The 25,400-nt window shown below is 41.8% G+C and overlaps 1 protein-coding gene across 7 annotated transcripts in view; it reads left to right on the top strand.

Moving 5' to 3' along the window:
• Nucleotides 1–17,113, top strand: part of adgrb1a (adhesion G protein-coupled receptor B1a) — a 651,114-nt gene extending 634,001 nt beyond the window's left edge. For 5 of the 7 annotated variants that reach the window (XM_069922257.1, XM_069922254.1, XM_069922255.1 and 2 more), the window contains 2 exons: nucleotides 10,076–10,129; nucleotides 16,171–17,113. In XM_069922257.1, coding sequence (XP_069778358.1) covers nucleotides 10,076–10,129; nucleotides 16,171–16,368 — 252 coding nt within the window. In that variant the 3' untranslated portion in view covers nucleotides 16,369–17,113. The remainder of the gene's footprint in view (nucleotides 1–10,075; nucleotides 10,130–16,170) is intronic. The other 2 variants (XM_069922256.1, XM_069922252.1) reach the window with 1 other exon arrangement.
• Nucleotides 17,114–25,400: the final 8,287 nt, after the last annotated feature.

Raw genomic sequence — 25,400 nt, 5'->3', positions numbered from 1 at the left:
AATTTTGTTGTTTTTTTTATGTGAACCCTGATGATTCTTTGAAACTCCAGTGAATACACGCCTCACCAATCCTATCCCTCTTTATATTATGCTTTCTCCATCCCTGGAATTAGTCTGGCAAACTTTTATTGGGCTTGTAAAGGAATTCAGAAGTGCATATTGTTCTTCAGGTGTGGACTCCTGTTGCAGTTGCAGTGAGGCCTTCTTCCTTTTGTACTCTTGCAGAGTAGGCCAGTATGCAATATTCTTTCTTCAACAGAATGATGATTTTCAGTGCCTAACGTATAAGTCAATGTTTTCCAATCCCTTCCCATTTCAATAACTCTGTCTTACCATTTATTTTGCTAGATAACTTCACATTTATCCACGTTTCTCCCTAGATACTTGGACAAATGTATGCATGTCACCATTTGATATATTATATTGGATGCATTTTATTTCAGTGTATCCAATATGTCTATTGCATCATGGCCATTGAATGATGAAATACAATGGCCAGTATAGCCATGCAGTTGCCCATCCACTCAACTTGTCCAAATTGCCTTCAACCTCACCACTCACAATCCTATGCAGTTTTATATTATGAATTGTTGGGGCCTGTGCGCCAATTCCTGTGGTGCAGCACTTGTCAAAGCTTGGCACCTTGAAAAACCTTGGAAGAGATGCTTGAGTGGTTCGACATTTTTGATTGAAATGTAGCTTCTTTGGGGAAAAAGAAGCACTTCAGCCAAAATGATCACTGGACTTTCAGGTTAATTTGAAACTTTTTTTAATTTAACCTTTTAGTTTTCACAATGAATGAAAGACGATTCAAAAAGATTACAGAATTTTTCATTTGTTGCATCCATGAATTAATTTTAATTTTAAAATATGATCTTCACAGCTGAGTATTTGAGCAGTCAAGTGGTCCTTAATTTAGTTCAGTTGGAGATTTAGTGAATGATTGACAGTAAAATGAGTTGACGACGGGGGATTGACCCACATTGAATGGCTGGGCAGCAGCTTGAAGGATAGTGCAAAATGAATTGTTTTAGGAAGAGAATTTGAAGATAGGGAATTGTCAGATTCCTTTGGCCAGGGGAAAGTCACCATTTTCTTGTGTATACTTCAATTAAAGTCCTTACCGGTGGTGCATTTCCTTCCAAATATATTTATAATGATGTAGTTTTTGTTGGCAGTCATAGGTCATGTCTGCAGCAACTAATTAATTGCCTGCTGAGCGTGTTCTGAGTATGAAATTAGATACGGCAGCCTTGACTTTGCAGAAGCAAGGTTCCTTCTGAATGAAAAGGTCACGGGTTGAAGGCCCACAGCAGAGATTTCAACACATAACTTAAACTGACATTTCAGTACTGAGCTGGGGGAGCATTGTGTCTTCTCTGGTGATGTATTAATATGTCTGCCATCTCATGTTCTGTGTAAATGTGTAACTTTTAACACTGAGGGAGAAGACCACCTTAGATATAATTAGAATGGGAAAACAGAGGACAGCCCAGCATCTCCCACTTAGTAATTTTGAAGAATTGTGACTTCCCATTGTCTTGATCCAGCATTTATTCCTCAAATAATTGGATCAAAATGGATGATCTCGTTGTGATTTTTGCTATTCTTGGGTTCATTAAATGAAAAATTACTTTAACACTTTTTATCACAGTACAATATTTGAGAAATATTTCATTAGGTAGCAATTACTAAAGGAGTGATGAGAGCCTATAACATACAAAATAAATTAAGGTCTGTTTTAGTTCAAGTCAAAGACAGTTTGCTCCCTGAATGAAAAAAAAAGATTTACCAGCAGTGAAGGCCACAAGAGATTCTCTCGGCCAATTAATGGGATGAGAGTACAATCCCATCTTAAAGAAAATCTGTTTTCCTTGGAGATTTCAATAATGAGGGTGATCTTATTGAAAACTAGAAGATTTTAAGGGGGACATGACAGGGTGGGTTCTAGTATTTCTGATGATGTGAGAGTCCCCAACAAAGGGATGTGGTAGCAAGATTGGGGGCAGGAGAGAATGCCATTTTAAATCTGAGGTGCATTGCAATTTCTACTCGCCGATGGTGGTGAATCTTTCTTCTCAAGATCTGTGGAATTGAGTTCAGAGGAGGTATTTAAGAAGGAGGGAAATACAATTTTGAAAGATCAAGTCTTTGAGGAACTGACAAAAGAGGAGTTCTGCTTTGAGCTATCTTGCATAGCCCTCTGGCCTCTCCCCCATCACATCTACCCTCCCATATGTATCCACCTATTACATCCCACCTGTTAGCCTCTGCTCCTCCCCCCACCTCTCCCCCACCTTTTTATTCAGGTGTCTGCCTCATTTTTGACAAAGGGCTTTGGCCCAAAATGTTGATTGCCTTTTACCGACTATGGGAGCTGCGGGACTTTCTTCAGCACATTTGTACACTCAACTGGTCCCCAGCATCTGCCGACTTTCTTGCTTACAGCCATGGCCACCTTGAAGTTTGGAGAAGGTTTAGGCAACACAGGGGCTTCCCATTTTGCTCCTATTTTCTTGTGCTGCTGTACAAGATGCAGATGCCAACATTGAGAGAGTAAGGGGTATCCGCTGTATAATTCGGATGGAGTGACTTGTGCATGTGTGGAGCTTGTAGTCGACGATCTGTGAATTCCCTGGGCACTCTGTTTTCTTCTCCTATCCTAAGATGTCTGTGTGGTGATATGTAATCCCGGTGACCTTGTATATAAAGCAATCCAGAGCTACAGTCTAGCCTTCCAGGTTCATCTTGCAGAGAGACAAGACCTCTTAGTGTACATATTAGTTTATTAAAGCAGTCTTATACTCACACTGCTGGTGTGGTTATTGTCAGTACAGTCTGGTAGGTTTATTAGCTACCATATATTCTTACATTATCGGCAGTAAATAATTCAAGGGGACTGACGGGTATGCATGAGATAGAATAAGTTGCTGGGGTTTCAGGGAAATAAGGATGAGAAAGATGGCACCGATGGGATCGCCCCATTGGGCAAAGCCAAGGACCAAGTGGTCTAAATGGACTTCTGTGCTATTGTAAGCCACGCGGTTCAAGGTTCCTTTCATTGTCATGTAATAATGCATTAAAAATATAACATGCAGAATCAAAATTTATCAGTATGGTCGTGCCACCAAATTTGTTGTTTTGCGTCAACAGCACAGTGCAAACATTTCTATAAACTACATTTCAAAAGAAATAAAATAGTGCAAGAAAATAGAAACAGCAATGAGTTAGAGTCTGTGGCTCATTGTTCATTCAGGAATCTGAAGGCAGAGGAGAAGTAGCTGTCCTTGTGTTGCTGAGTGCTTGTCTTCAGACTCCTGTACCTTTCTCCCGATGGCAGCAGAATGAAGAGGGAAGGCCTGGGTGGTGGGGGTCCTTGAGGATAGAGGCTGCTTTCTCAAAGACACCACCTCTTGTAGATGTCCTAGATGGAGTGAAATCTGGTATCCATGATGTTGCAGGCCAAGTTAATAACCCTCTGGAGTTTTTTTTTTAGCGTTGGCACCTCCGTACATGATATATTTTAAATTTTGCCTGCCATAAGTATAGATAAGCTGCTTTTCCAGCTGGTGGTGATCAGGGAGAGGAAGTTGTGGATAAAATGTGGAGGAGGGGTTGTACATATGACTAACTGTCAATAGCATTGTTGGACAGATTGCGTAGACTTTGGAGAAAAATTACAATGTTTCCGACTGGCAGAAGGATAAACTGTTGTTGGTTACCAAAAGAAGAATGCAGATGCTGAAATTTTGAACAAAAGAGCACAGCAAAAGTCGGCTTTACTCGATGAGCCGGGCATTATCTGTGGACTGAGAGACAGCCAGCTTTTCAAGTGGAAGGTCTTCAAACGCAAGCATTAGCCCTGTGTGACCAACTGAGTATTTCTAATGTTTACTGTTTTTACATCGAGTCAACAATATTGTTGATGAAATTTTTTTTAAAAATCCATTCTTTGCCATTTCCGTTGGAAAGTCAGTAATGAGTGTGCAGTATTCTTCTGTGCCACGCATTCTGCTGCTCGAACCCAGTACACCAGCTGAGCCACAGGCATCCAATCAGAAATGCCACTTGGACCACTGTTTGCTCACAGTATTATCTATTTTAACGACAGGTCTTTAACTGTAGTATTTTGCCTTGATGATGACGTGCTGCACCATTTCGGTCGTGTGTCTTCAGCACTGCACAGATGGACAGATGCCAGAAACTGTTCTATAAGGTGACCAAATTTATGAAAGGATCGTTAAATGAGGTTGCCTGGTTAATAAATTAAACAGGACTTGTTCTTGCCAGTTTTCTATCCCACAGTCGCCTGCTGCTCATTTCCTAAGACTTGAAATTTATTTCTGCTCTCCGCACAGTCCTGGTAATGATGAGATCTATCGACCCAAGGTTAATTTGTCTTGAGAAGGTTCTGGTGGTTTTGCTTGATACGTGGCCACGCCAATTTTTCACAAAGCCCATAGTTATTGTCCAGTGTCACTTGTTGTGAATCAGGGATTCAGATAAAGCTCAGACACTGAGTTGGCATGGATTTGGGTTCACATTAGGCAAGACCCAGTGAGGGTTGAACATTTGTTTCCTTCTTTGCAAGATATTATTTGAACTAGGTGGACTTTCAGTCCATGAGTTTTGCTGCTATCATTAAGGATGCTAGTTAGAGGAATTGAGATGGATAGGAAAAAGGAAAGAGAGAAGGGGTGGGGTGGGGGTGGGTGTGAAACTGCCTATCACCATTTCTCATGGACGTCTTTGCCACTAGGCTAAGATCACCTTCTGTTTAGACTGATGGGCAGATGGTGTGCAACAGCCACCCACAGGGAGTGAAATTAGAGTTGGCCTCAATCGCAAGGGACTGCCTCGTGGATGGAATGCCAAACAACCAATTTATTTTATCCTCGCCGGCAAAAACCCTGTTTATTGTCATGAATCACTACATGTCTGAAAGTTACCCAGTTTTTGCATCCATGACCTGCTTAACTTTCTGATGATTTGCAAATGCATTTTAACAATCGTAGAATGAAAAAAAATCCTTACCGAACAGAAGGAGCGTAGCGTGAATAAAAGCTCTCATGACTAGAAAGAGAATGTGCGCTTTTATTGGCTTATAATTGAGGGTAGTGTCATGCAGTGGTCTTCAGAGGGGTTCAGGGCTTAGGCGGGAAACCAGGGTTATATATGGGTAGATGGGGGTGGAGCTGGGAGGCGGAGTCAGCCATCATTAAAACACACCACCAGTGAATCTCAGTTCACTGCATTCACCTCTTCCTGCAGAATTTAGGGTCTGTTGGATGAAGACCGAGAACATTGATTCAGAAAAAAAATATATAGTTATTTACAAATTAAGCTGTCTGGGGGTTTGTAGCACCTAAGCATGGGAGGGCCTTGGGTCTCCTGGTCCCCTTGTAAGGGAGGAGTTGCGGGTGGGATCTCTGGCTCGATGGTGGAGGTGGATGCACTTTCCTTCTCAACCGGATTCCCTGAGGCCCTGACTGGGAGTGGCGAGAATGAGCTCCGTAGCTCATAGGGCACTTGTGGCAATAGACCCTCTGTTCCGGCAGGTGCCTGGTCCCTGATGGAGACAGTGTCCTCCCTGCCATCTGGCGTATGTGGGATTGGCGTTGAGTAGTTTCACCCTTTCCAGCAGGGTGTTGGTCTTGCTTCTCCTCATGTGCTTCCTGAGAAGGACTTGATCAGGAGTAGTGAGCCAGGTTGGGAATGTAGTTCCTGATGACCACATTCACTTGAAATTGAATAGGAGCTCGTGAGGAGTAGCATTGGTTGATGTACATAGTAGTGACTGGATGGAATGGAGTGCCATAAGAAGAACTTCCTGCCAGCATGAGTCTGGAAGGCCTTTGGACTTGAGGGCCAATTTAACAGCCTTCCAGACCGTGAAGTTTTCCTTTACAACCTGCCTGATCTCCTGGGGGTGTAGCTAGTAGTCCTGTTGGATGCGATGCCTCTCGCCAGGAGGTACTGACATACCTCGTCACTCATAAAAATTACCCCCGATCGCTATGTATATAGCCGGGATACTGAGCAGGGCGAAAATGGAATCTGGGGCCTTTATGACTGATGAAGTGGACATGTCTGGACATGAGATGGCAAACAGGAAGTGGGAGTACTCACCGATGATAGAGAGAAAGGAAATGTTCCCATTCATGGAGGGGAGAAGTCCCTTAAAATCAACATTGAGCCGTTTGAAGGGCCTGTATTACTTGATCAGGTGCACCTTTGCAGGGCGGGAGAAGTGCGGATTGCACACCGTGCAGACCTGGCATCCTGGTCATTTTCCTGAAGTCTTCCATGGAGTAGGGCAGATTGCGAGCCTTAAAAAAATGCGCCATGCAGGTAACCCCTAGATGGCAGAGTTCATTATGCAGAGAGCACAGTTGGCGGGTGGGTGCAGAGGCACAGCTTCCTCTGGACAAGGCACTTGGAGGGTCATTAAGGGCTCCTGGCTGATAGGCAATGTCATAATTGTAGGTGGAAAGCTCAATCCTCCACCTCACAATCTTGTCATTCTTGACTTTTCCCCTCTTTACATTATTAATCATAAATGCTCCCGAGCACTGGTCAGTGAGGAGCGTAAATTTCCTACCAGCTAGGTAGTGTCTCCAATGCCTCACGGCTTCTACAATGGTTTGAGCCTCCTTCTCCACAGAGGGGTTTTGGAGCTCATGGCCTTGCAATGGCTGAGAAAAAAATGCAACTGGCCTGCCCGCCTGCTTGAGGGATGTGATCAGGGCCACATCCAAAGTGTCGCTTTCCACCTGGAAAGGTACAATCTTGTCCACCGTGTGCATAGCGGCTTTCTCATTGTCGTTTTGGAAATAGTTAAAACCCATCTGGGCTTTGGCTGAGAGGGGGAAAGAAGTGGCTTTTAAGAGAGGTTGAACCTTATCAGCATATTGAGGGATCCACTGGGCGTAATATGAGAAAAACCCCAGGCACCTCCTCAAAGTCTTCGTGGTCCTGGGAACGGGGAGTTCTCACAAGGGGCGCATCCTATTGTTGTGGGGCCAATTATATCATTCTCCACCACGTAGCCATAGCCAAATGTTTAGTCCTGAACACACACTTACTAGAGTTATAAATGAGGTTCAGGGCTTTCGCTGCATGGAGAAAACTCTGAAGGTTGGCAACATGGTCCTCCAAGTTATGGCCACAGATGGTGACATTATTGAGGTAGGGGAAGGTAGCCTTCAACCCACATTCATTGACCATTCTGCCCATCTTCCTCTGGAGAACAGAAATCCCATTAGTAATACTGAAAGTGACCCTCTGGAATTGATCGAGATGACCATTAGCCTTAAATGCCATATATGGATGGTCCTCGGAACAGATTGACAGCTGGTGATAAGCAGCTTTCAGATCAATGGTCGAATAGACCCAATACTGCACGATATAATTTACCATGTCTGAAATTCGAAGGAGGGCGTATGCGTCCAGGTGTGGGTACCGATTAATAGTTTGGCTATAGTCAATTATGAACCTGGATTTGTTTTCCCCTTTTACAACTACCTCTTGCACTCTCCACAGGCTGGTGCTAGGTTCGATGATACCTTCGTCAAGCAGACGTTGTGTATCAGACTTTATGAAGTGTTGATCTGCTGCGCTGTACCTCCTGCTCTTGGTAGCAATAAGTTTGCATTCTGGGTCAGATTCAGGAAGGGAGGTGGGGGGGGGGGGTCGATATTCAGTGTGGAGAGGCTGCATGTGGGTTCTGATTTTAGAGGCCCTTCGTTCTGAACCATTATGGGGGGAAGGGACCAGAATACTCCAAGGTCACGGTTTGAAGGTGACACAGGAAGTCCAGACCCAATAGCACTATACAATGTACAATAGAATGTTCTTGAATGCACATAGAGTGCAAATGAGACACAAGGTATATGCAGTAATTGGAAGAATACATCTTTAGGTTGTATTCTTGCACAGTCCATGAGTCTATGAAGCTTTCAGTAGAGCCTGTGTTGATTAGGCATTTAGTGGAATGTCCATTTACCTTCACAGTCACTATGGATTTGCTGGGCTAATGAGATCTGTCCTGATCTAGGACTGTTGAGGCTAGGTCCCCAGAGACTCTATAATTCTTACTTGTGTGGCCCCCACCATCCTGGGTTGCCCGCGGGCAAGATGCCGTCGACCTCATGGCGAGGCAAGATGGCCGCCCTCGTTCCTCCTCTGATGATGTTGGCGTCGAGTTTGAGCTTCAGTTACAGCAAGATGGACACTGAGCCTTTTCGCACCATTTGCACTACCAATTAGTGGGAATTTATCTGCCATGTGTTTCATTCCACCAGTCTATTTGTATCCTGCTGCACCCCTTCACTTTGCAGTTTCTTTTGTGCCGTCATCAGATTCAGAAATGGCCCCTATGGTCCACAAGTAAATGTCACTCCCATAGATCAAAAAAGCAAGGGGCATTCATCAGTATCTTTGAATATTCTGCCTTTTGACCTCGTGATAGAGGGAAAGTCATTGATAAAGCAGCTGACAAGGATTAGCCCTGAGCAAGACCATCATCCTTTATTTTAGACAAGGCACTATCCAGTGAAGAGTTTTCCCCGGATCCTTATTGATTTCTCTTTTGACAAAGCTCTATGAGTTGCCACATTTTGTTGCTTTATGGTAGTTCCTGCTGTCTCTCAGCTCCCATTTGGAATTCAATTGCTCTCCATGCTTGAAGAAAAATTTTTTGGGTAATAATTGCCATTTATCATCGTGTAATGTAGTGAACAGAAATTATTAATATTGTCCTTATTATAATTGCTCTGATCAGGAATACCAAGCCAGCACTTTAATTGCAGTATCAGGCCTTGCAATTTTTTTTTGGTACCTAAGTTTCATCTAAAAATACATGATAATATTCACTGGTTACAGCAATGTCTTTCTAAATTACATGTAATAATTTTTCCCATTTGATCCCCTACATTATAATTGTAAATCGTGGAAATTGAAAAATCCAATGGAACGGTATTGTAAAATGGTAATATAATACATTGACTTATTTGCATTTATTCAATGCCTTTCACAATCTCAGCATGTCCAAAATGCCTTGCAGTCATTTAAAAAGCTGTAACATGGAAAATACAGCATTTTCAGTTCACCAGAAGCTCCCACAAATATCAATGCAGTAATGGCTTGGCTAAACACTTGCTGAAGTTTGAAGATTAAATATTAGCAAAGTTGCAGAAATAATTCCCACATCCTTAGGAATAATAATTGGAACTTTTTACATGGATCTAAGACAGGAGGCAGGGCCTCAAATTAGCATTTAAATGCAAGGGTGTAAAGGAATATCAACTGTGTTCTAGTCTCTAGAGAGGAGCTTGAATCCACAGCCTTCTGATGTCCAGGCAAGATTGCCACCAACCAAATGACAACTGATAATCACAGTGCCTGATAACCAATCTTATTACCATCAAAGTACATTATACCAAGCTAAATCTCCTGTTAATTTAATCAGCAAGGAATCCAAGCAATGACTTTGGCGAAATGACTTTGTTTATTTCCAGGATATAACCAAGCAAATACATTTTTGCTTTGATTAAAGAAAATAGATGCATCAACCAGGAAGCAGAATAGGCCATTCATCCCATTAAGTCTGTCCTACAGTTCAAGATCATACCCAATTCTCCAATGTCACATTCCTGCTATCTGCACATATTCTTTTTGTGTGCAAAAAAAAAAATCCTTGGCCTTAAATATATAGAGTGACATGGACTCCACAGTTTTCTAGGGTACAGAATTTTCTCCTTATCTCAGTCCTAAATATCTTACTTGGAGTTCTTTGACCCATGATTGTAGACCTCCCCCAGTCAGAGGAAACATTCTCTCTATAGAGCCCTGTCAGAATCTTACACATTTCAATGAATATCATGTTGGCATTGGAGTTTCTCTAAAAATTGCTATGCATTCATTGCTTTGGTCTTAATGCTGAAGCTCTACTCCCCATGAGCACAAGTGGGTTACTGTTCTTCCAGCAGCTTATTGCAGTGTAAAGGCTGACTCCAATGTTTGAGCACTGTCCTTTTGCATTTTTAGTTTTGAAAATTATTTTCTTTATTAACAGGCAGTGAAACGATGGAGCGTTTCTTCAGCAGGAAGTGATAAAGCCAGTCTCAATGTAAGTAGAATGCTTTTTTAATTGAATTCATAACAGTTCACTGTTTTCAGGTGGCCTGTGGCAACATGCTCAGTTGAATAGCCTGATAAACAAGTGACCTCAATGGAAGTCTTAAAACTCAAAATTTTACAGGAATATACTTTGTGCGGCAGGAAATAAATGTAGAGAAACTAGCTTGTGCGGAAAGGTGCACCTGACAGAGATGAGAAAGGGGAGTTAAGCTTATCATGCTTAGTAATAACAATAATTATAATAAAAATAACAAAATAAATTATGTGATTTTTTTTAAATGTACCAATCTTGCAGAATATGTTACGTCACCCTGACTGGCTGCTTTCTACCATAAAATTGTCAGGTACTACAGATCAGCAAAAGTTCTAGTATTGGTAAAACACATGGGTTTAATTGACCTGATACTAGTTTGACATCAGAAGTTGGAAAGTTATTGGAGTCGATCCTCAAGGATGAGGTTATGCACTAGCTCGAGGTGCATGACGTGAAAGGTCCAAGCCAGCACCATTTCATGAAGTGAAGATCCTGCCTTATCAATCTTTTGGAAGTTTTTTTTTGATAATTCCAAAAAGGATAGACAAGGGAGAGCCTGTGGATGTTGTGTATTTGGATTTTCAAAAGGCCTTCAATAAGGTGCCACACAAAAGGCTGCTTAATAAGATGAGAGCCCATGGAATTACAGGAAAGATATTAAATTGGAGGGAGCATTGGCTGATAGGCAGAAGGCAAAGGTGAGAATAGAGGGATCCTGTTCTGGTTGGTTGCTGGTTACTAGTGGTGTTCCGCAGGGGTTGGTGTTCCGCAGTGGTTGGTTTTGGGGCCGCATCTTGTTACAATGTATATCGATGATTTAGATTATGGATTAAATGGTTTCGTGGCTAAATTTTCAGATGACACCAAGATGGGTGGAGAAGCAGGAAGTGTTGAAGAAACTGAAAGGTTGCAGGGAGACTTGGACAGTTTAGGAGAGGGGACAAAGAAATGGCAGATGAGATACAATGTTGAGAAATATACAGTTGTACATTTTTGAAGAGGAAATAAACAGGCAGATTATTATTTAGATGGGGATAAAATTCAAAATTCAGAAGTGCATAGGGACTTCGGGGTCCTTGTGCAGGATACTCTAAAGGTTAACCAGCAGTTGCATCGGCAGTAAAGAAATGTTATGTTGGCATTCATTTCAAGAGGATTAGTGCACAAGAATAAAGAGATGTTGATGAGGTTCTATGGGGCATTGGTAAGACCTTATTTGGAGTTTTGTGTGCAGTTTTGGGCCCCTTACCTTATCTTACTGATGTTGGAGAGAGTTCAGAGTAGACTTAAGAGGATGATTCCTGGAGTACAAGGGCTAACATATGAGGAGCATTTATTGGCCCTTGGACTGTATTGATCGGAGTGTAGAAGAATCTCATAGAAGCATTTTGAATGCTCAAAGGATTGGACAGGATAGATGTTGTGGGCAAATCCAGGACAAGAGGGCAGAGTCTTAGAATAAGAGGGTACCCATTTAAAACAGAAATTAAGAGAAATTTATTTAGCCAGAGGGTCATGGATTTGTGGAATTCATTGCCACATATGGCTGTGGATGCCCAATCTTTGGGGGAGTTTAAGGAGGAGATTGATAGGTAGCTAATTAGTCAGGGTATCAAGGGATATGGGGAAAAGGCTGGAAATTGAAACTATATGTGAGAAGGTTTTTCTCATGGTGGAGTGGCAGAGCAGAATCGATAGGCTGAATAGCCTACTTTTGTTCCTTCATCTTGTAATTTGTGATATGATACAATATGATGTAAAACCACGAACAGAAATAGGCTATTCAGCCCATCTAGACTGCCCCACCATTCAGTCATGAGCTGATCCATTTTCCCACTCTACCCCACTCCCATGCCTTCTCATAACCTTTCATGCACTGGCTAATCAAGAACCTATCAATCTCTGCCTTACATACACCCAATGACTTGGCCTTCATAACAGCCTAACAGCATATTCCACAGATTAACCACCCTCTGACTAACGAAATTTCTCTGCATTTCCATTGTTCGTGGACACTTTTCAATCCTCTTGTCCTAGACTCTCCCACCATGGGAAACAACCTTTCTACATCTACCTTGACAATGCCTTTCAACATCTGAAATATTTCAATGAGATCCCACCACCCCCCCTCCCTCTCATTCTCCTAAATTCCAATGAGGACAGGCCAAGAGCAATAAAACATTCCTCTTAATGATAAACCTTTCATTCCCGGAATTATCCTTGTGAATCTTCTCTGAACTCTCTCAAATGTCAGCATATCCTTTCTTAAATTATGAGAGCTTGTACCAGATACAACAAAGTTCTTATTTGCTTCAGTCACACAAATTTGTAAGATACACTAACAAAAATAGCATAAATTAAGTTACGGTAATGCGCCATAAGCCAAAAAAGAGATGATCAATTTAAAAAAGGTTAGCTAGGTCGATAGATATTTACATAATTGAAGTTGTCCTCAAGTTTTGATTGAAGAGCCAAACAAGGCTTCTTGAAAGATGAGGCAATATATTGTCAAGTTGCCAAATTGTAAGATGTATTGATACTAGTTTCTGAATTAATGCATAAACTCAAAGAAATAGGAGGAGGTATAAGCCATTTAACTCCTCAGGTTTATCCTGCAACTCAGAAAGACCATGACTTGCTTCAGGATTCAACTCACATTTTGTGCTGATTCCTATTGCCTTCAGTTTCCCAAACTTAACAAAAAATGTCTCCAGGTCTTGCTCCCATCAGAGTGAAAGGCAAGGCTAGCAAGATTATGGAACCCTGGATTACCAGAAATATTGAAGCTATACTCAAGAAAAAAGAGGCCTTTGTGAGTGGAAATAATTCAAAACCTTTGAACACCATTGAAGATGGTGGAGTACGTGTAAGTCACCTGATAGTTCAGCACAGACTAGATGGGCTAAAGGGCTTCCTTCTCTGCTGTCCTTTTCTATGGTTCTATAATAATTGGGGCCAAGATAGGTAAACTGGTTGACCGTTTTGAGTTTTGTGTGCCCGATGAAGATGTGCGGGGGCTGGTAGTCATGGTGGGGACACAGACGTGCCAAGGCAAATAGCGCCTTTGGAAGACTACACAAAAGAGTCTGGAAAAACAACCAACTGAAAAACCTCACAAAAGATAAGCGTATACAGAGCCGTTGTCATACCCACACTCCTGTTCGGCTCCGAATCATGGGTCCTCTACCGGCATCACCTACGGCTCCTAGAACACTTCCACCAGCGTTGTCTCCGCTCCATCCTCAACATCCATTGGAGCGCCTTCATCCCTAACATCGAAGTACTCGAGATGGCAGAGGCCGACAGCATCGAGTCCACGCTGCTGAAGATCCAGCTGCGCTGGGTGGGTCACGTCTCCAGAATGGAGGACCATCGCCTTCCCAAGATCGTGTTATATGGCGAGCTCTCCACTGGCCACCGTGACAGAGGTGCACCAAAGAAGAGGTACAAGGACTGCCTAAAGAAATCTCTTGGTGCCTGCCCCATTGACCACCGCCAGTGGGCTGATCTCGCCTCAAGCCGTGCATCTTGGCGCCTCACAGTTCGGCGGGCAGCAACCTCCTTTGAAGAAGACCGTAGAGCCCACCTCACTGACAAAAGACAAAGGAGGAAAACCCCAACACCCAACCCACCGATTTTCCCTTGCAACCGTGTCTGCCTGTCCCGCATCGGACTTGTCAGCCACAAACGAGCCTGCAGCTGACGTGGACTTTTACCCCCTCCATAAATCTTCGTCCGCGAAGCCAAGCCAAAGATAATAATTGGGGTGTTAAATTTTTGTAGAGTAAACTAGGGTTGGACTTCCACAGTATATTGTAGGATCCTGGGTAATGTTATAAAAGAGGGACCTGGAGATTCAGGTACATAGTTCTATGAAAGTGGTACCTCCCAATAACCTGAATATACCTGAAATTGTCTGATCTTGGAAGCTAATCAGGCTCAGGCCTGGTCAGTACTTGGGAAAGGAGACCGCATAGGAACACAAGGCTTTGTAGTTTTCCGTTTGTGGGTGTTGGACAAAGTGGAAACTCTCTGTCTGCCTTACGGTAGGCAAAAGTTAAAGAATTTCATTCTAAATTCTGTGAAAATATGTGAGAATAATGGAACTACACAAGTAGAAAGGGTGGTGAAGGAGGTGTTTTTTTATTCTGCCTTTATTATCAGGTAATTGACTAAAGGACTAGAGACATCATTATTAGAACTGTACAAGATGTTGGTGAGCTCACACTTGGAGTACTGTTTTGTGTACAGATTTGGTCACTCACCTGTTGGAAAGATTCTTAAGATGAAAAGGGTGCAGAAAAGATTCATGAGAATGTCGCTGGGACTGGTAGGTTTCAATTTTGAGGAAAGGCTGTATAAGCTGGAACTTTTTCTCCCTGGAGCGTTAGAGGCTTGGTGTGACCTTACTCTTTGGCTTGGCTTCGCAGACAAAGATTTATGGAGGGGGTAAAAGTCCACGTCAGCTGCAGGCTCGATTGTGGCTGACAAGTCCGATGCGGGACAGGCAGACACGGTTGCAGAGGTTGCAGGGGATAAAATCACAAAGGGCATAGATAAGGTAAATAGTCTGAGCCTTTTTCCCAGGGTGTGGGAATCTAAAAAATAGAGGGCATAGATTTAAAGTGAGAGAAGAAAGATTGTAAAAGGACGATGGGCATCTTCACACAGAGGGTGATGGGTATATGGAACAAGCTGCCAGATGTGGGAGACAAAAAGGTGGCACTGTTTGCGTGACACGATTACAGCGTCAGCGACCGGAGTTTGAATCCAGCACTGTCTGAAGGAGTTTATACAGTCCCTGACACTGAATGGGTTTCCTCTGGGTGCTCCAGCTTTCTCCCACTGTTCAAAATATCCCAGGCTTGTAAGTCAATTGGGTTTCATTAGGGCAGCACAAGCTCATGGGCCGAAAGGGTCTGAAACCATGCTGTATGTCTAAATTTAACATTTAATTTAAGATCTTAGCATTAAAAATACATTTAGACAGGTACATAGATTGGAAAGAATTGGAGGGAAATGGACCGAATGCAACAAAATAAGATTCAATTGAACAGCAAAAACTAGTTGGGCCAAAGGGCCTGTTTCCATGAACTGATTCCTTAAATACCTTCAATGGTCTTGCCTCCAAAGCCCTTCAGGGTGGAGTATTCCAGAGAAGAAATTCCTATACACTTCAGTTTTTAGAGACTCTTGTAACTGAGTCTCCACACCCCTTGTTCAAGTGGAAACATCTTAACATGATATTGCCTTGTTAGGGCCTTGTATGTCTTAGTAAGATCAACCGTCATTCTTCCCAACCCTAAAGAATACTGATCCAACTTATTAACCCTTTCAGCTCAGAAAACCATCTTGGCCCATAACTATTTCCTGCTATTAAAGAAGTGAGCGGAAACTAAGCCACTCTAAGGCAGTGAAGTGAGCAAACTTCATTAGGAATTGTTCTTTATAGGCCCATCAACCCATCCCCCTGGAAAGATTTCAGTAATGGTAGCCTGGAGTTTGTTTTACATTTGCTGTGAACATATTTTGTGTGCAAACCAATAAATTGGCTTCAAAGATTGAAGAACTTTATTTCTAAAAGAAACCAAAGTGGACGCAATTTTCCTCACTCATTTTACGGTCATCCAGTAAATTGTCTGTCCAAATGATTGTGTCGCATTGAGCTCACTTCCATCACTCACCTGGGAAGGTAATGATTTAGTCATGGCCTCACAGTAACCATTATGTTCAGAGGGAAGTTTGATCATCCTGGGTTAACCACAAGCACATGCTCACGCAACATGAGAGCATATTGAAAAATACAGCATTCAGTTCCAAACATGCTTCCAGGCTGAAAGTAACATTTTCACCTTCAGATGTTGATTAACATAGTTAATCCCTAGTTTTCTGCATTTACCTCAGTTCTCATGTGCATGTACTTCATAGGATTAGAGTCTAATTCTTGACTTGTGTTCCCTGGTCTTAACTAACTAATAAGCTTCTCATCGGAACAGCAGCAGGAGAAGCAGACTCCAATCAAGCGGCCTTGGGAAGGGATCCGAAAAATACAGTCTCCACCCACATGGATAAAAAAGGAACTGGATCCCACTCAACACTCTCCTTTAGAAATGAGAACAGTGGAATGGGAGAAAACTGGAGCCACGATACCACTCGGTGGACAGGACATCATTGACCTTCAGACTGAAGTCTGATCTGAGGAGCGACCTTTTTTTTAAATTTTAAAACAGATTGGTTTCTTTTGAAACCTTATACAGTACAGATATCTTGTTCTCAGAGAGATGTTTTAAACCTTGTGATGCAGTCAGCGTCGTGTTGTCTCACTGCGGTGAGAAAACACGCTAGCGAACACAGTACTCATAGTCCAGAAACTCTTATCAAAGACAATAATGGGCAAATATATATATATATATCTATATATATCTATATATAAATATATATATAAACATATTTAAAAAAAAACAAGTAACCAGTTTAGTGTTGATTGCTTGATATGCAAGCATTTTTTGCATCAAAATTTAATGGCATTTTCTTGTCATATTCTGTATTATATTAAAAAATGAAATTTCAAACAGTAAATACAATGAACATACTTAAAAACTGTGATGTACCCGTCAAGATTTTAGATATATAAATTGAAAGCACAAGGCCTTGGCTGCCCTGCTGTATAATATGTAATTATTACACTTATTGACTTTTAGCTTAAATATCTTTCTACAGTGTTTAATTTTCCTGTTAAGTTAACAAACTTTAACAGTGTTATGTACAATGACAGAGTAAAGCTAATGTTATGCCATGTGTTTAATAATCGTTGACCTACAAGATTCTACTTTTATGGTTGGTTAAACTGGTTCTGGTTTCCTATATCCATGTTTGTCAGTTTTCTGTACAGTTTTCAGAGCACAAAATGAATGTGTCCTTTCTAATAAAAATGTAAACTATAAGCAGTGTACTTATTAAAGGCATCAAAGCTGGGAAAACATAGAGATAATCTAAAAATGAAAACTGGATTCAATTTTCAGAAATTATTGTTTGAAGAATCATTGCTTTCCAAAAGATTTTTGATTCCCACATTATCACAAGATCACAAAATAAAGGAACAGATGTAGGCCAATTCCGTCCATTGAGTCTTCTCTGCAATGCCACCCTGACCTAAACACTGAGTTCCAAATTCTGGCCTTTTTCCCATATCCCTTGATAAACTGACTAATTAGATACCTATCAATCTTCTCCTCAAGTTCCCCCAATGATCTGGCCTCCACAGCTTTATATGGCAATGAATTCCACAACCCTCTGGCTAAATAAATTTCTCCTCTTGTCCTGGATTCAACCACCAAGGGAAACACCTTATTCGCATCTACTCTGTCCAATTCTTTCACCGTTCAAAATATTTCTAATGAGATCTCCTCTCATTCTTCTATACTCCAATGAATACAGTCGAAGGGCCGATAAATGCTCCTCATATGTTAACCCTTGTATTCCAGGAATCATCCTCGTAAATCTCCTCTAAACTCGCTCCAACCTCATTACATCCCTTCTAAGATAAGGGACGGAAAACTCCACACAGTACTCCAAATGAGGTCTCACCAGAGCCCTATAGACCCTCATTACTCTTATACACTCTTCCTCTTGAAATGAATGCCAACATAGCATTCACTTTCTTTACTGTTGATCCAACCTGGTGGTTAACCTTTAGGTGATGCTGCACGAGGACCTCCCCAAGGCCATTCACACTTCCAAATTTTGAATTTTCTCCCCATCCATAGTACAGACCATTCAAATTCTGCCAGTTTTCTGAAAGGATGATTTACTCATTTCCTTGTCATTAACTAAGAATAATGAGTATTTCAACTGATGCTGTTTTCATATAGTGTATATACATTGCCAAAAGCAATGGCCTTAATTTGTACTGATTCATGCATACTTTATGTCAAGTATTGGTATGTAAGTGCAAGATCCTGAATTCCTCTAACTCACTGAATGTTCAAGGTTTACGTCGTCTTCAGTTCCTTGTGTTTCAATTTTGCCATTTTCCCGGTTTCCTCCGGCACACTACTTTCCACCCACATCCCAAATGTTAAGTGGCCACTGTAAACTGCCTGAAGATTTCAAGCAAGTGGTAGATTTGGAGTTTGGGGAAAATAGGTTACAGGCATAATTAGTTGGGAATTGCTCTGTGAGTCACATGGGCTTGTGTTATGAGCTAATCAATTTTCTCACTCAGCCCCACTGCCTGGCCTTCTCCCCATAACTTCTGATCGCCTTGCTAATCAAGAACCTATCAATCTTTGCCTTAAATACACCCAATAACGAGATCTCCACAACCACCTTTGGTTACAAATTCCACAGATTTTCCACCCACTGGCTGAAGAAATTCCTCCACATCTCTTCTACGCAGACATCATTCAATCCTCAAGTTGTGCCCTCTTGTCCTAGACTCTCCCACCATGGGAAGCAATCATTCTACATCTACTCTGTCCATGCCTTTCAACATTCAAAATGTATCAATCAGATCCCTCTCATTCTCTGAAATTCCAATGAATACAGACTAAAGCTGTCAAATGTTCCTCATATGATAACCCCTCCATTCCTGGAACCATCCCTGTGAAACCTCCAATGAACCTTTTCCATCATCAACACATTTTTCTTACACGAGGAGCCCAAAACAGTTCATTAATACCCCAAGTGACGTCTCACCATGAGGGGGGGATGTGATAGAAACAGAAAACTATGAATAGGTAAGATCAAAGCAGGAAGGTTGTTTCTACTTGCAGGTGATACTAGAGCTAGAGCAAGATTCGGGGGAGTAGATTTAGGACAGATGGGGAGGAACTACTACTCCCGGACAACAGAAAATCTGTAGAATTCTCTGCCCAGTGGAGCATTACATTATGCCTCATTAAATGCATTTAAGTCTGATTTGTTAATAGGAGAATGAAGGGCCATGGGGAACTGGTAGGTAATCAAATATTGTTTTATTGAATGGTAGAGCTTACTTGATCCTCAAACATGTGATCTCCACTCCACACATTACCAATGTCATAAGCCATAGCCACCTGCTCTTACACTGCTCAACTCCGCTTACTGGTTTGCTTCTCCCCAAATCATTAATGCCCCTCTCCTGACCCATAAATTATCCCACCATTCATCCCAAACCCATCAATATCTTCCCACAGCTAATTATCTCCCAACTAACCAATTTCTCCTCTGACTGATTAATCCCCATTCCTCCTGGACCCAGGAATATATTCTGCACACCAATCTCCTTCAGCTCCACTGATCTTCAACCTGCACCTTGTTAATTACTTGTTAATACACAAATGGGCTAGAGGAACTCAATAGGTCCCACAATGTCCATAAGAGGCAAAGATATGTAACCAACATTTTGGGTCTGCGTCCTTAATCACGGTAATCCAGTTGATTATTCCACTGGTTTACAGCTCTTTCGAAACCTACCAAACCATCAATTTTTTGCCCCTTCAATGCCAGTAACAAAAAAACAGTTTTATAAGCACAGCTTTAAATTCATTGGTATTAGATCCAGAAGGGTGACAAGGGTATTTTTTTAACCTGATGATGAAAATTTGTAATAATCTTCATCAGTGAGCACAGAAACAGACATTTGGCCCAACGTGGCCTTCTCTACATTGGAGACGCTGGTGGCAAATTTGGAGTTTGCATCGTTGAACATCTCTGCTTCCTCTGCTACAACAGAGGTCTCCCAGTAGCCGATAATTTGAACTTGAGTCACACTCTTTGACTCACTTGTCTGTCCATGGCCTTATGACCACCCTGACCACCAGCAGATTCCGTCTGGGCATTCTCCAGGCAGATGGCATTAACATTGACTTTCATGCCTTCTGCGAACCAGTTCACTTTTTTTCCCTCCCCTTTCCAGTTTTCTTCAGTTCTCCCCCTTCCCTTCCCCCTCCACTCAACCAGCCATCCCTCCTCCCCCTGCTCGCTGTTGTCCCCTCCCTCTCTTCACCTATCATCTCTTGCCTTTTCCCATCCCCCCCCCCATCCTTTTGTTTGGATGCCTGCCGACATTCTCTCACACCTTGATGAAAGGCTCAAGCCCCAAATGTTGGTTATGTATTTTGACCTTTGCTACATAAAGAACACAGACCAGCTGAGTTTCTCCACCTTTTTGTGTTTTTACTTCAATCATGGTGTCTACAGATTTTTGTGATTTGCATTTTTCCCAACATGTACATGCCAATCAAGACCACCTGAACCAATCCCATTTGCCTATTATTGGCCCCTCTGAACCTTTCCTATCCATGCACCTGTCTAAATGTCTTTTAAATATGGAAATTGTATCTGCTTTACCCAGAAAGCTCGATCCACTGTATGAAAAAGTTGCCTCTCATTTTTTTTTAAAATCTTTCTGCTCCCATGGTAAACCTCTGCTCTTCTGTTTTATCTTTCCCACCTTGTGGGAAAAGAAAGACTTATTATTCACACCACAGTAGTAGGTCTTTGTCCAATGATGTCTCTCTTGAACAATATGGTCTTGATTCACTGCAGTCTTCCCCTAATTATGTTGTGCTGAGAATTCAGCTCCAGAAGTGAATGATAAAATATTTAGAAGGATTCCCTGCAGGTAGTGGTTTTCCCATGCGCCAGGTGGTCTCTTTATTGGTTGAGATTATGAGTTCTGAGGTGGTGCTGAGGAAACCTTGGCAAGTAACTGCAGTGCATTTTGTGAACTGAACAGATTAGTGGAAGAAATGCCTGCTTGGGCAGATGGGTTTCAACCATGTTGTTGTGTTTGGAAAAGTATCAAGATAGATGGGTTCACAGAGAGATGAGTCTGGGCACAAGTGTTACAATCACATGTAACTTTAATTAACTCACAGGGGAGAACATCAAATGATACCCGATTACTATATTACTTAAACAATGATATACACATTCACATGGGACCTAGGTTGGTCTGCAATACCAATGGCCACCTATACTCTACACGCTCACACACTTGCGTACATGTTCTACAAACAGGGACTTTCACACGTGCACATACTCCCAATTCCCTGTACCAATGGGTGTGTGGCTCTCTGCAAGAAATGGACTATCACAGTACCACAGCTCAGCTTCAGTGTAGTGCACACCTTACCTGCGATACTTTCAGCAATATCCACATAGCAACCTGGCATGGAGCAATGGAGCTTGGATCACAAAGCAGATCAGATGAATATCTTGTATAGTTCTGATCTGGGCAGCTAACCAAGATTGACCTAGGTGGTTTAAATTAGCTAACAGCAAGGTGTGCACTAATGGGTGGCCAGATTCCAACATTGATTGACAGGTGATGTGACTTCCAAATAAGTTTCAGACAAGGAGGACATGTGATCATCTGCAATCCACAATATTCCAGTCAGGCAGGGAGTCTGTGTGCTTCTCCACAATCCACATATACACATGACAAGTGATCTGACCTGGTGCAAGTTTGCTGGGAAAAGGGCCAATTTATTTGAAAATCTCCCACAAACTCCACATGTGACATAAGGTTGGTGTGAAGTTGAGAACACAAACAGCATATCTGGGGGTTACATTGTGGCTCAGGATTTCCAAACTACCTGTCCCTTGCTTCATTTTGGTAAGAAGAATCAGAATAGGACATACGTGGTAAATGGGAGAGCATTGATGAATACAGAAGAGCAGAAAGATTTAGGAGTAACGGTACATCGTTCCCTGAAGGTAGAAACTCACGTGAATAGGGTGGTGAAGAAGGCTTTTAGTATGCTGGCCTTTATCAATCATTGCATGGAATATAGGAGTTGGGAGGTGATGTTGAGATTGTATAAGACGTTGGTGTGGCCTCATTTGGAGTTCTGTGTGCAGTTCTGGTCGCCTAATTATAGGAAGGATATAAACAGAGTGGAGAGAGTGCAGAGAAGGTTTACCAGAATGTTGCCTGGGTTTAAGCATCTGGAGTATGGGGAGAGATTGGACAGATTGGGTCTTTATTCTTTGGAGCGTAGAAGGTTGAGAGGGGATTTGATAGAAGTATTTAAGATTATGAAAGGGATAGACAGAGTGGATGTGGATAGACTATTTCCGTTAAGAGGAGGAAAGATTAAAACAAGAGGACATGAGTTAAGAATTAAGGGGCAGAGGTTTAGAGGTAACATGAGGGGGAACTTCCTTACTCAGAGAGTGGTAGCCGTGTGGAATGAGCTTCCGGGAGAAATAGTGGCGGCGGAGTCAATTGTATTATTTAAGAAAAGGTTGGACAGGTCTATGGATGAGAAGAAGATGGAGGGTTATGGGCATTGTGCAGGGAGGTGGGACTAGAGAGGGGTGTTTGGTTTGGTGCGGACTAGAAGGGCCTAATGCCTGTTTCCGTGCTGTAATTGTTATGTTATATGTTATGTTGTGAAGCAGACGGGAGGCTAATTACAGGTCCTGCTGTTCAGTGCTGGGCTACTGACATTTTGAGTGATTCCTGGTCTGATGCACCAGGAGACCATTATGGTGAAACTAATAGGCTTTATTTCACTTGAGAACATAGCATATCCCTATTGTTCGGTTGTCCTGCAATGAGTTGCAGGGGGCTGTGGAACAGTCACCTTTATACAGGACCCTGTAAGGGGGTGCGGGAGGGGGCACAGGTGCAACCGGCCAATAGGTATGCATGACCAGATTACAGTGGATTACCAGAGGTACATTTAAATTGATCAACACAGTGTGATATCCCTGAAACATTATATTTATCGCTAGTTAAAACAACAGTTGACTTTCAATTATTATTATACAGAGTGTTAAAGAACCACTCTTTGGGGTTTAAAACACATTTTCTGTACAGGACCCATGGGTCAGCTTGCATGGCATGGGGCTGTTATTGTTAGAGCACAGAATGGGCATACATTCTTTAAATGATTTTAATTCTGTTAAAATGATTTTAATTCTGTTAAATGATTTTAATTCTGAAAATGCAAGCAACATCCCACTTTAGGAAGTTATCAGTTTTTGGGTCCTGTGCAGAAAATGTGTTTTAAACCCCAAAGAGTGGTTCTTTAACACTCTGTATAATAATAATTGAAAGTCAACTGTTGTTTTAACTAGCGATAAATATAATGTTTCAGGGATATCACACTGTGTTGATCAAAACTTCCTAAAGTGGGATGTTGCTTGCATTTTCAAAGGGGTTTCAGTCCATTCTTTCCATGATTTCCCCTAGTTTGTATAATCACTTTTTTTGTCCCTGTGTCCCAGCCACGCTTATCAATTCAAAACCTCTTCTCAAGATTGGTAATTGTGCAGTCATGTGAAATAAGTACTGAATATCTCGGTTTGACTACATAAATAAGCAAGCTATAAATAGCATCATTAATGCCAGATCAGTCCTGCCATTGGCTCTCTTTATTTCAAAATAAAGAGCTAAATAAATTACACTCAACAGCAAAGCCTTCTCTCTGCAGTGTCTTGACCTGTTGAATGGGGAAGCCTTTTAGATATGATGATTAAGCATAATTTGCTGTTAGTTGATTGAACCATATGCCTTAATTTTCTAAAGTCTCATTGTATACTGCATCAGTACGAGGTCTTTAACTGTGCGCACAAATTTTCTCAGCTTGCATGGCATGGGGCTGTTATTGTTAGAGCACAGAATGGGCATACATTCTTTAAATGATTTTAATTCTGTTGGCTTAAGTTTCCTTTGTCTTTTAGTTGCAGTGGCATTGATTTGTTTGCAAGCATTCCGGACAGCAGGTGTTTATTATATGAAATGAAAACTATCGCTTGTCTGAAGTCTGCAGCAAATTTTACGTGCCTCAGCATATGGTGATGTTCCTCGACTTGTATTCTTTTTGCTGCTCTGGAGTGGGTACAGAGATATAAACAAGAGCATTTTACAGCTCACTTTACACTGCTCATTGACCACACACCCAGCTTTTAAATATCCCAGAGCCATCCTGATTAGACATTCAGTACAGCTACTTCCATGAAATTTTCTAATCGTTGTCAGGTCATACACTTAGTGCGAGAAAGACGATTTTTGCTTCATAACCATAAAAGGAGGCAAGAATCATATAAGACTCAAGGTGGATGTAATGAGGAGCTGTTAAAATTGTACTATATTAAAATTATGTGAAGTGAATGGGAAGTGGCCCACAATTATTGATGCAGTATTTAAGGCTCAACAAGAATATGAGGATTTAAGCTTTTGGGCTGTAGTCATCTAAATTGCAATTTTTAAAGTCAAATGTGCCCGGCTTTAGCAGATTCAACAAATTTAATGTGGTCCCTCTATTCAGAAATGAGGACATAAAATTAAGGAAATGGCTTCAGACTGAAATGATAAGGTTAATGATGAGCATTAACTGTTGTCTAAGATAGTCACTAATAGACCAAATTCAATCCCTCGTCTGCCATGAGAAGAGAGCACATGGTGGGTTAAGATTACCAGAACGTGGATATTTCTGAATCAGCACTGACTGCGCTATTCAGGGGATGTTTCAAGGCAGCATTGCTAGGTCTTTGTCCAAAGCAATTGAGGACCTAATTAAAATGTAACATTGAGGCCTGATGACTAATTTGAAACTTCCAAACAATTTAATCAGGCTTTAAGTGAGGCTGGCACTCACCAGGGGCAAAATACACCAAGGCTCAGAGGAACATTGGAGAAAGGCACTTAATGTTTCCGGACTTGAATTGCAAATCAAACTGATTTTTTTTAGTGGATTATCAAACTAATATAAAGGGAACTGGGGTAGGGGAGGAGGAGTCTTATAATTGTCAATAATAATATTTTATTTTAATAAAGAATTGGACATGCAGTTATTTTTCAAAATTATCCTTTTTTTTAAACTGCAGTCGCTAGTGACGTCTATTTTCTTGTCCGTGAACTACTCTTTGCAGATGATGCCGCTTTAGTTGCCCATTCAGAGCCAGCTCTTCAGCGCTTGACGTCCTGCTTTGCGGAAACTGCCAAAATGTTTGGCCTGGAAGTCAGCCTGAAGAAAACTGAGGTCCTCCATCAGCCAGCTCCCCACCATGACTACCAGCCCCCCCACATCTCCATCGGGCACACAAAACTCAAAACGGTCAACCAGTTTACCTATCTCGGCTGCACCATTTCATCAGATGCAAGGATCGACAATGAGATAGACAACAGACTCGCCAAGGCAAATAGCGCCTTTGGAAGACTACACAAAAGAGTCTGGAAAAACAACCAACTGAAAAACCTCACAAAGATAAGCGTATACAGAGCCGTTGT

Source organism: Narcine bancroftii, chromosome 2 (genome assembly GCF_036971445.1).
Source record: "Narcine bancroftii isolate sNarBan1 chromosome 2, sNarBan1.hap1, whole genome shotgun sequence".
NCBI classification, from domain to species: domain Eukaryota; kingdom Metazoa; phylum Chordata; class Chondrichthyes; order Torpediniformes; family Narcinidae; genus Narcine; species Narcine bancroftii.
The sequence above is the reverse complement of the archived record's forward strand: the minus strand, read 5'-3'. Positions and strand labels throughout refer to the sequence as shown.